Source organism: Zingiber officinale, chromosome 5A, assembly GCF_018446385.1.
Source record: "Zingiber officinale cultivar Zhangliang chromosome 5A, Zo_v1.1, whole genome shotgun sequence".
NCBI lineage: Eukaryota > Viridiplantae > Streptophyta > Magnoliopsida > Zingiberales > Zingiberaceae > Zingiber > Zingiber officinale.
Window position 1 is genome coordinate 134,370,318 of NC_055994.1, and position 12,490 is coordinate 134,382,807.

A 12,490-nucleotide genomic window follows, 5' to 3' on the forward strand; every position below is an offset into this window, starting at 1 on the left:
TCAATTGATCGGTCACTACGACCGATCGGAGAGTTCCGGTTCTGTTGCCGATCAAGCTATGATCGATGCGGTGACCGATCCACACTCGATTTGTTCGTTGTATCAACGATTCCTTCACTGCTTTTGATATATCTCATTCATTTATGTGATGTAATCCTCTGTGCTGTTAGCTTTTGAGTTTGCAGGTTAACAGGTATCATTCCAAGCCTAATTTCAAATTAAGTTCATAAGAGGAATGCGACAAATGGTCTTTCAGCGGCGTATGGTGCATTTCAGGCATCAACGGATACTGCTGTGATCTGGCTGCGATCTGCTTGACTCCTGGGGATTGGTTCGAGCTCAGAAGACGCCAGTGTTGACTGTGATACCATTGGTGTGAGTTCAGAGAACCAGAGAAGGAGGAAGAGGGATTGGCTGCAGCGCTGATTTGCGCAGTTTTGACCAGATCTGTGACAGCAGAGATTAGTTTTTGAGAAGCAGTAAAAACAGCGAGAGGGAAACAAGAACGACAACAAGAAAGCTTGAAAGTAAAGTGTGTGCTGTGGTGTGAAGTTCTTGAGCTCTCGGGTGAACTGCGATCTCTATTTTCTGCTATTGATCCTCGCGTGGTTGTAAGCATTTCAATTCTCCTTTGCCACCGAGTTTCTGTAAGTCTCGTGCTTTAACTTAAATCTTTCTTGAGACGTTGTGGGGAGGTTACTCCACCGAGAAGGAGGATTTGTAGCCGGAAGTTATCCGGGGTGCGATCTACCGAAGATCTAGGAGTCGTCCACCTTACGGACACGCCGAGGAGTAGGGACAAGTTATCCCCGAACCTCGTAAATTCTAGTGTTAGTGTGCTTGTGTTTTTCCTTTCTTTAGTTGTCTAATTCCGCTGTGCTAACAATTATCTGTGTAGAAGTTTTGGTTTAAGTTTTTGAAGGGGCTATTCACCCCCCCTCTAGCCATCTAAGATCCCAACAAGCTCTTCAATGAGTGTAGCTCTGTGGGGTATTCACTCCTGAGTTCTGATCAAGAAGAAAAAGCTGTGGTGGCACTGCTCAATAGAGTCACTGTTGGAAATGGACCCTCATTTGGTTGGGTTTTCATGGCGAAATTCTTGATTGCATTGTCTCAGAAGCTGAGGAGGAATTAGAAGAGACGATAACTACAGCCACTGGAGAAAAGAAGGATTGCCTATTTGCTTCGGTTTTATCAAAGCAACTAAACGTGCACAAAGAGGATACAAGCAAAGAGCTTTTGGAATGGGGATCAAGATCCTCATTTGCAAACAGTCGCCCTCCGAACTCATGACAGTAGAAAAACGACACCGTAAGAGTTGACAAGGAATTTTTCCTCTTCTCTTTGCTCTGTGACTGAACTTTTTTTAGGATCATTCTCAAGCTATCTAAGACGATCGAGACATGAAATAATATAATACACTAGTTCAGTTCAGAAATGATTTGATATTGTAGATTTGTAAGTACTTTCTGTTGGATGAATAAGCTCACCCTAACATCATTTAATGATAAAATCTAGTTATATTATTGCTAAAAGAATTATTAGTTAAAATTAATCTCCATAAGATAGATATTTGAATTCATTGTTCTAATCGTCTCCTATCTATAATGGAGTTGTTCGTATTGACCAACAATGTGAAGAAACAAAGATATCTTAGAATCATGCAATGGTTTTACTATATATTTTTTTAGAAATGATAATTGCATAGGTAAAAGAAAATGATTAGGCAAGAATCCAAAAAGATGAAGGGTAGTAGAAGATTCTCTATTTTCTCACCTTTCACATGTATAACATATTTGTTATTAAATTATTAAATTGTATTGATTAGAAACGATGTTGACGGAAAGGACACATAATTTTGCTTTTATTTTCTAGACTTAACTTCTACCCAAATTACGACGAAATATATATATTGGCAACAAAAATATTTTTTTTATTTTGACTAAATTATATTTTACTTTCTTTCTGAAATATTAAATTAATTAAATTTAATCAAACATTTGACATGCGGATCACATGGGCTTCAGCAGCGAAGTGAATCCATCGTCAGCCCATTTAAGTGCTTCTGCAAGGCATAAGATGTTAAAGAAGGTAATCAATCTAAATTAAATCAAATCTAAAATAAATTAAAATAATTATTCAAATTTCATTTAATTTTTTCTATTAGCTTGAGTTTGCTTCAAACTTGATTGGTGTAGATTCTATTGAACTTTTAATTTGAGTTTATTTGATTGTTGGAATTTTTAGTTTGTAAATTTATTTGATTAATTATTAAAGTTATAATACAATTTTATTTATTTATTTTATTTAAAAAAAATATAAAAAAATTTAATTGAGTGTTAAAAAATAAAGTTCTAGTAATATTTGTTTAAATGCTATAAAAATATTAAAAAATTTAAAAGGTTATTAAGTTCTAATAATACGATTTTTATAAATTATATAATATTTTTTGCTACTCAATCAACTTTTATCTAAAATTTAGGAGAGCCCTAAAAAAGTTAGTAAAAAAGGTGATATATATATGATATTTTTGTTATCAATTAAGCAGTAAAACATCTAAAAATTGGAAGAAAAAAAATATGATGCATTTTATTATTATTTAGAACTCTTATGATTTTTAAGAATTAATATACTATATTGTTATTTTAACTTGTACAAAGGATTTAAATTGTTTCTAACTAAAAATAACATGCATGCATAAAACTTTTATTTTTTTTTAATGGCAAATCTATCTAAACTAAGGGTAATTTAAAAAAATAAATAAATAAATGACGCTAATAGAACAAACCTAGCAGTATATTTTAGAAGCTTCTTAAAGGTTATTGCCCAATCAAATGGTCCTACTTAGGTAGGGCAATATAATTTATCTTTAGGCATGCAGTGGATTGACAGGCTACATTAGTGAGAACATAATCTTCCCAAGTACTTTGCCACCCGGATTTCAAAACAAAAACCAAAATCCGTGAACTGAAAAAAGCTTCGCAAAGGCCATTTAAAAAGCCCTTGATAGGAAACATGATGGTTCATGGGTTTAACAGAAAACAGAACAATGACAAAGGTACGGATATCCTACTGATCTGTACTCTACTTTCTAATCCGAGGGCAACTTTTTCCCATTTTTTTTTTTTTACTTGAGACATGAGGCACGTGAGAGAATAAGATTATGATCAAGATCCTCCACCGATCTTTTCCATCATCAAGGTTACTTTTTATAATTGTTAAATTTACTCGGATCTAACTGGTATGAATTATGAAAGTGGCATTCATGGGAAAAGTTAAAGAAATATAACATGTAATTGTTCTTAATTTGTGAAGTCATATTTCGACCTTAATTTAAAGCCCCTCCTAGTACGAGAGGTTCGCAGACCCTTAGCTTGATTGGATCAAAACGATGCCTCATTATTAGAGCACATTAATTACACTTTGCCACACCCTAATAGCTAGCTTGTGAAGCACATTAATAAGAGCATATTCAATCGTTAAAGTTCTAAATGAGATTTTTTATGATTTCAATATGTCATATCATTATTATAAAATTTCATTGAAACATGAAAAATTTACATGTAATCCCTATTGGTAAACAAATTTTTGCATGCAGCCTCCGCCTATAAAAATCTTTATTTCCACTCCCTAGTCAAATATATTTACCTAATTGCCCATGATACTTTTAGGTATAAAAGTCCAAAAATCAGTATAATTTCTTTTAAATTCAATACATTAAATTAAAATCTAGTATATTTTATATCAAATTGAGTACGATTCTTTTTTCACCTCAATTGGATGGAAAATATACTAAATTTTCTTTAAATAGTAAAGATGGAAAATATACTATATTTTCTTTAAATGGTACTCAATTGGATGGAAAATATATTAGATTTTCTTTAAATAGTAAATAATGTTGAATTTATAAGGAATTATATTAAGCAAGGAAAAAGTCGCACTCAATTTAATAGAAAATATACTCAGTTCTAATTTAATGTGTTGAATTTAATAGGAATTATACTCATTTTTAGACTATTTGTACCGAAAAAATATGAGGGTTAATTTCAATAGAAAATGTACTCGATTCTAGCATAAAGTACTGGATTCTAGTGTAAAGTGCTGAATTTAATCGAAAATATACTCGTTTTTAGACTTTTTATACCTAAAAAATCAGAGGGGCAATTTAGATAACAATATTTGCATGAGGGAGTTGAAACAAGTAATACTTTGCATGCAAAGAGTGGAAATAAAAATTTTTGTGAAAGGGGACTGTATGCAAAGTTGTGATTATGATTAGGAATTTTTCTTTATTTTACCCTTAAACATCCCTAATGGCTAAAGCTCTAAATAAGTTTTTTTTATGATATAATTAAATACAAAATAGTTAGCTCTGAGTTTTCACTATTACTCTTGAATTATAAACCTCAAATCTCATATATACAATAATTTAAATTTTTTTATTCGTTTTTTTTTTAAAAAAAAATTCTCACAAATCTTTCGTTGGAGATGCTCTAATTAGAGGTGTAAATGAGTCAAGCCGCTTGTGAGCTATTCGAAGCTCGATTCGATAAAAGCTCGTTTGAGCTCGTTTAATGAGGCTCGTTAAGATAAACAAACCAAGTTCAAGCTTCACAATATTCGACTCGTTAGCTCGTGAACATGTTCGTTAAGATCATAAATCAACTTTTAAATAAAAATAATAATAATTTTGATATTGAATTTATAGATTTTACACTCTACTTATGAAAAACATAGACAAATATATTAAATTTATTTATTAGAATAAAATTATAAATTTTAACAAGAATATTATAATTTTCTTAAAATATATAATTTTATTTTTAATGAATATTTAAATTTATAATTTATATTTATTAAACTTGTTTAAGCTCGATAAAAACTCGAATAAGCTCGTGAGCCATGAATATATTCGTTAAATAAAGTTCGAGCTTGACTCGATTATAAACAAGTCAAATTCAAACATCCAAGAGTTCGATTCGACTCACCTCGATTACATCCCTAGCACTAGTCGAATCCAAATCCACTTTAATTAATACAAATGGATGGCATGCATCGTATCTTTCTTTTACCTTTTTGCCGAGTCGATGAATGCGAGGTCGGTTAATGCATCTATCAAAAGTGCATCTCGTTCGCTAGCCATTAAAATTGATGACGACGAAGACTTGTATTTGGCATTTGCGCCTTTATAGTAGAGGAAGCTATTCTACTTTCATGCTCTACACATTAAATCGGAGGAATAATTGATAGAAGCATTTAATTGACGGCTTGACTTGTGAGGATGCAGGTGAGCTACTAGATTAGTTTTATGGGCTATTTACCACCTGCTCCGCTTTCTAAAATAGTTTTGTGGGCTATTTACCACCTGCTACGCTTTCTAAACCCCGACCCCGGCAATGATGCATTGGCAAAGTATCTAAACAACGTATGAAGTTGGGGTGTTTTAGATTACAACCTGCTCCGCTTTCTAAACCCCGGGGCAATGATGCATTGACAAAGAATCTAAATAACATATGACGATGATAAGGTAAGTAACGTGGGGCTCTTAAATTCGGGATTAAAGTTAAGAAAGACAGATGGTGTTGTGGTCAAAGTTAAGGAGGAGTTAACAATCAGATTGTATGGCCACGTACAGGCCAAATGGTCTGGTCGATCGAAGCGTGTCTACGTCAAGACAAACTCTTCCGAGCCTTGGTATTAAATTTTGTCTGTCTACTTTTGTTTTAAGAAATTAACTTGTTTTATGTTGAATTGATAGGATCACGATTGCACGGTGGAGTTCTTTGGAGTCCATTCCTGGTGGAGCTGAAGGAGAGGGAGGGAGACCGTGCCAAGATCCTGCATCTCGACAATCTCTCCGCCAGCGCTCGCTTCTGGCGAGGTGCCGACGTCATGGTCTTCAACACCGGCCACTGGTGGACGCACCATGGCAAAATGAGGGCCTGGGACTACTTCCAGCTCAGAGAAGAACTCACGGAGGAGATGGAACCCGCCGAGGCGTTCAACAAAGCCCTTAGAACTTGGGTTCGCTGGGTCGACCGCAACGTTGACCCTTGCCGGACCGCCGCCTTCTTCCGCAGCATCTCGCCATAGCACTAGAGGTAATTCGGAAAGTTTGAAACACAAAATGCAGAACCGAAATCTGATTTCAGTTAATGTGAAATTGTGAATGGCGGATTAAACTGCAGGGAGAATTTACAATGGTGCTACAACCGAACTCGACCCTTCTCCGACAATGGATATCTGCAGCTGTTTCCCAAGTCGATGGTGAAGCTGGTAGAGAGGACCCTCCTGAGGATGAGGACGCCAGTGCGTTATCTCAACGTGACGAAGCTGTCAGAGTTCAGGCGGGGCACCCACACGGGCGTGTACACTAAACGGCAGGGTAAGTTCCTGACGCCAGAGAAAAGGAACCGAAGAGGTTTGCCGATTGCAGCCACTGGTGGTTGCCCGGATTGCCCAACACTTGGAACGAACTCCTATTTGCCTCCCTCCTGGAAACCAGCTTCCCTGCTTCATGAACAGAGGCTGGTGGATCACAATCCTCGACGGTGTGACTCAAGATTCTAATGGCGCTTATATAATATTTTTGAACCTAATTAGCAGCAATAGTTGAATATCAGTCGACGTAGGTATGCAAATTGACTTCTTGTAGATTTCATGCAAGAAGAGGCAGCTGTGACATGTGTATTTGTGGCGTAGCAGAATGCTGCATCATATCCTTGTTACGTGCTCACTCAACCACAGAATTCAACAGTTTTTTCTTTCAAAAAACAAAAAAGAAAAGAAAAAAGAAAGATAAATCATGTTCCTGGAAATGAAGTAGAGACCAGAATCACATGCATCTTTTCTTGTCGAATTACAAGATCAAACAAGAGAATGTTCTCTTTAGATGTATTACACTTGTGGTGGCGTAACTTGCCTCGTTCCAAAAGCCATAGTTATCTCAATCATGCAATGCCTTTATAAATTTTGAGAGTACAAGTATTAGGTAATTTTGTATGCAGAAACACCTATATGGCATGAGATCAAGTGCTCAGATCACACAACACAGATATCTACGTCCTTGAAACATTTGTTGCTGTCAATTGCTGCATGAGGTTGGAGTACCATATGGACATCAATGCATATAGATGGATCGATACAAAATCAAATTTATTAACTTTTACCTTAGTCTTTCATTATATGTACAGACACACACACACACACACATATCATTTTAAACCAAGTTAAGACAGCAAGTAAATGGGATGTTTCTAAAGATAATTATCATATTCAGTTATAATCCAATCATCATCGACCCATAATTTCTACTCCAAAAAAATGCTCAATAGCAAGTTGAGCATCTGTCGTCACTAAGATAAAAGTACCAACACAGTATTTAATAATTGTTAACGCTAAATAAAGTAGTCCTAATTTCTACATTTAAAAGCACATAATTGCAAAAGCAACTATTGTCATCAAACAAAGTCTACTTTTAATTTCTACTTCCAAAATAGCACGAATGCAAGACAAATTGATCCTGCTGAAACAAAAGTACCAACACAATACTTCATAATCTCAAATTTTGCAGCTTTCAGTCCTGCTTCCACTTCAATAATTTCCTATAAACAAGAACAAAAAATAATCAAATTACCAATGCAAATAAGAGTTTATACAAAACTATCAAAACACTATGACCTAAAATACTTTACCCGGTTAAATTTGCTTGTTAATTTAATAACCAATTTCTTAAAATCTCTCTCCAGTTTTTCATTTTTTCGTACCACCGAATTAAAATGACCATCCTGAAATCAAAATATAAACTTATAAATGGAATTAGCAAATAATAAGATGAAAAAAAAACATCATTAGTAGATAGAAAGCTTTTAATAACTTTATGAAATATCATAAAAGTATTCATGACAAAATAATTTGATTAACTGATTGGTATTTGTTAATCAATATTTCAATAAAATTACAATATACATAGAATTTCTAGTTATGTGATAGAAATAAAATCAAGATTCCACCAATTAAATCTTCTTTGGAGACATTGATCACTAATTTATATTTAGTAAATATTTATCAAATTATAATAATAGAAACGTACATCGAATAATAGGTATGATCATTGCAAAGATAAGGTTAAAAAGTTAAATCTAATTTTCAAGTCAAACTAGGTCATAAAGATAAAAACCTAAATGCCATTCAATGCCACTTAAATCAGAAATATTATCATGATAATATTTTATACTATCTAAAAGTTCATCTCAAGTAATAGATATCACAATAACTAGCACAATAAAATATAGTCCAAATATCTCAATATTACTTATAATAGAGGGATGTATGATTCATTTTCCAAATCAAATACTTAAGACATACATAGAACCTAATTTGCATTGTTCAAGAAATTTTTTATTGTTTGATTAAATCTTATTCTATTTTCTAAAATAATAGAGCAAAATCAACAAACTATGCAAGTAACTATCATATCAAGGTTAGACATATCTAAAAATTCAAATCCCAAATTCAAACTTGGTTTCAAGGTTCAAACTCCAAATCACACTTGCATTTTTTGATTACATCTCCTTTCCAAAATTAAATTCTAATGTCCACATTGGACTAAGGATAAATAGGTACATACATTCAACTATATTGGCTTGCATTCGCTAAAAAAAAAATAATTGCTAAGTGTATAACATGAAGGGTTTATTTGGTAAAGAAATTGTCCATTGTAAAATTTAATAATTATGATGAAGAAATAAATTGCAGATATAAAGATTATATCATAAAGTAACTATAACTCAAAATAGATACACTTTGCATGTAGATATCTTCAACACAACATCCAAATTCCAAACATATTCTCCAACATAAGGTACTCTCTAATTTAAGATGAGACAAGAAATGATGCATTATTTAAGATCCTATCTATATCCTTATAGGAGTTGTCATACTAAACAATCAAACTAGATTAGCACATTCATCTTTATTAGTTAGAGTATAAAATAACTTAAAATTTCCTATTTAAAAGGAGGGTCAAATTACAAAGAGTATTCAAAAATTGAGTAAAAATATAATAGAATGAAAATAAATAAATGAAGTCGTATTGCATTCGTCTCATAGATTGTTGACAAAGCAAATTTTGATATAGTGTCAATGACAGTAGTACATAAAACTAGGACCATTGAAATAAGCAACTGCAGCCACGTTAGTGGCAATGATAGTAGGTAATAAATGTGTGGCATTCACTCAGAAAAATGGATGATACATATCACTTTTGGTGGTTATAGTATTTGATGGTGACGATAATGATGATGTCATGTGGGGATGCAATCAAAAGCTAAATGAAATAAAAATGTACAAAAAAAATTTAAAAGGAGGACAAAATGCATGCATGCAAATTCACATTGAGAAAAGTAAATTTAGAATATCTTTTGAACGGAACATAATAAGACTATTGGGTAGTTGATTCAAGCGACCATATCAATTGACTTAGAAAATGAAATCATTTATAAGCATATTAAGTACCTTCAAAGAATGTTAACGATAAGGTGTCAAAAAATTATTGACACTCCAACGCATTTCAATATTCACTAAAATCGTATAAGTTACAATATTTTAATACACAACACTAATGAATAAAAATCTTTTCGAATCAACTAAATATAAGCATTAAGAATCAAACAAATAAAAAATTGATAATTACATATAGCATAGTAATTTTAAAAATGGACAAAATTATTTGTCAATTAGCTAAACATGAGATATATTTACACTTCATATTACCTGCATGTGTTTCATTACTAACTTGAATTGAGATAGGTCAGAATTTTGTTTCGCCATAAACTATAAAAACACCAAATAAATTATCAACTTCTGTAAAAAAGCATAATAAATTTCAAGAATACTTAAATGGATGTCAAAAACCTCATTGAATGCCGACTTTGACACAACAGATTGTGTCAAATGATCTAAATTAGTATTCAAAAATGTCGTCAATGTTGATATGATTATGTATGCTTGATTAGGAGGCAAACCTTGAGCCTCTAATCTTCTAACCTGCAAAAAGATTATAGCAGAATTCAATTTCATTAGTAAACAAATTCAATGTCATTGTATAGAGCCTACCAGAGTTGATGTGTCAACAAGATAAGTATTATTTCCGTATATCTCTGTGACTTTCGTTGAAGACGAAGAAGGCGAAGAATAATACTGCAGAGACGCTAAAGAGGGTCGGATCAGTGACACTCTCTTGGAAACAAACGATAAGAGTGACATTGGAACTGAAGAGAGTGAGCGGCAAGGGGAAGAGAGCGAGTTGCCGAAACCTAGAAACCTGCAGGTTATTGTATTTATCTGTTAGATCGTTAAGGATGTTTCATGACCGTTCATTAATTAAAAATATATTTTTTAAAGAGATATAATAAGATAGATGATATGCTGCGTGCTGCACAGTGCGCGACTGTGCACGCGCAGCATATCAGGATTTTTTTATTATTTTTTTAGATTTTGAATTAAAAAAAAAAAATATTTCCTTAGATAAATTCCTAATACATAAATATATCCCCTAAATATATTACAATACTCCATAAATACTTAAATTTATTTCAATTTTAAATTTTCTTTTTACTAAACACCATAACACAACTAGGAAGCCTAAACCCTAGAGGTAAAATCTTTAAAAAAAAATAGCTTAAAAATTATAACCCAATTAGAAAGCATGAACCCTAAAATAAAATCTTAAAAAAAATATTTTAATTAATTTTTTAATTCAAAATTTAAAAAATAATAATAATAAAAATAATAAAAATAACAGATGATATCTATTATTGTTTTTAGATTTTGAATTTTAAAAAAATTAATATTTTCTTATATAAATCCCTAATCAATGAATATATCCCCTAAACACATTACAATACTCCGTAAATACTTAAATTTATTTTATTTTTAATTTTTCTTTTTACTAAATACTATAATTTAATTGAGAAACTTGAACCCTAGAGGTAAAATCTTAAAAATAAAAATACCTTACAAATTATAATCCAATTGGGAAGCATCAACACTAAAATAAAATCTTAAAGAAATATTTTATATATATTTTTAATTCAAAATTTTAAAAAATAATTAAAAATTAAAAAAAACAAAGCTCATATCCTGCGCGACGCGCAGGATATCATCTATATATATATATATATATATATATATATATATATATATATATATATATATCTGAACTAAATCCGGCTTCTCGTGTATATTAGTTATAGAATGAATATGCATCCTCTAGTGATGCGAATTCCATTCCAATTTTTTGACTTTCGATCATCTGCAACTTGGGGAATGAATTCTTGATTATCAACTCTATTATCTTCCATTTTTAGACACCATCGCATTATATTTGACAATTGATAAATAAATAAACAACAAACTCAAGTTTTCCAATTAACTTGACAGAGACTCTAAACTCTAAACTTGATTGAACAAATCATGCAATTTCTAAAGCAAAATAACAGAAGGAAACTAACAATTTTCTAGAGCAAAATTACAAACAATCTAAAGCAGGACATATTGAAATTTACAAAGCCATAGCAAATACTTAACAAATTATATCAAGCTTATCTCCTGCCTTCAAGAACACCTACGGCGGACCCATTGAATTTTTATTTCCAAATTTCTGATCTTTCAGTTCTCACCTCACTTATCAACCATTTATATTTTCTAACGATTCAATATGCCATTCTGCTTTTTTTCCCCTCAAATAAAAGAATGGAAGTAAAAATTATCAAAGAAATCAAGCTAAAAGAGAAGGTTAAGAATATAAGAGCAGGGAAAGGACCTCGTGCAGAAAGAAAAAGGACCTCGTCGGCGAGAGAGGAAGGCGCAGCAGGGAACAGAGCTCGTCGCGGCGAGAGAGAGATCTCGCGGCGGGGAAACCCTAGCTTGGACGGAGAGCTCGTCGCGGCGAGAGAATTTATAGAAAATATATATATATTTATAGAAAATTATTTATAGAAAATATATATATATTTGTATATTTAATCTAAATTCAGTTTCACTGATTAGGATTTATAAAATTTAAAATAATAAAAATGTACTATAAATGGTTTTCTTGATTCAAATCTAATAGGAAGTGGAGTAATATGGGCTTTTCATTCAAGCCCAAGTATGAGAGATTCCGGGTCAATGAGATTTGGATCGAATAATAAGGCTTGAGATTTGAGAGGTTTATTTAGATGACAAAGTCGATCGATCTTTCTAATAATAAAAGTATTATTGTCATAGATAAAAAATAAAAATATTATTGACATAAAAAAGGTAATAAAATAAATAGAGATTTGGATCGAATAATAAGGCTTGAGACTTGCGATGTTTATTTACTGGTGATGAATCTTTCTAATAATAAAAGTATTATTGTCATAGATAAAAAATAAAAATATTATTTACATAAAAAGGTAATAAAATAAATGGAGATACCGGATATGAGAGATTTGGATCGAATAAT

General features: G+C 32.0%; 1 protein-coding gene across 1 annotated transcript; it reads right to left on the reverse strand.

Annotated features, from left to right (window-relative positions):
• Window positions 1–7,307: 7,307 nt before the first annotated feature.
• Window positions 7,308–11,946, reverse strand: LOC121981926. Its single transcript, XM_042534711.1, has 6 exons — window positions 11,825–11,946; window positions 10,117–10,324; window positions 9,916–10,047; window positions 9,775–9,834; window positions 7,695–7,787; window positions 7,308–7,604 (listed from the first exon to the last, which is right to left on the reverse strand). Exons 2-6 carry the CDS (start codon window positions 10,264–10,266, stop codon window positions 7,485–7,487), a joined length of 555 nt encoding a protein of 184 aa, XP_042390645.1. The 5' UTR covers window positions 10,267–10,324; window positions 11,825–11,946; the 3' UTR covers window positions 7,308–7,484.
• Between the last annotated feature and the right edge of the window lie 544 nt (window positions 11,947–12,490).

Excerpts from the sequence above, each read along its gene's own strand:
- LOC121981926 (XM_042534711.1), bottom strand. The coding sequence starts at position 10,266 with ATGTCACTCTTATCGTTTGTTTCCAAGAGAGTGTCACTGATCCGACCC. Across the intron at positions 9,835-9,915 it reads CAAAGTCGGCATTCAATGAG|TTTATGGCGAAACAAAATTC; the intron begins GTTTTTGACATC and ends GTGTTTTTATAG. Across the intron at positions 7,605-7,694 it reads TAACAAGCAAATTTAACCGG|GAAATTATTGAAGTGGAAGC; the intron begins GTAAAGTATTTT and ends TCTTGTTTATAG.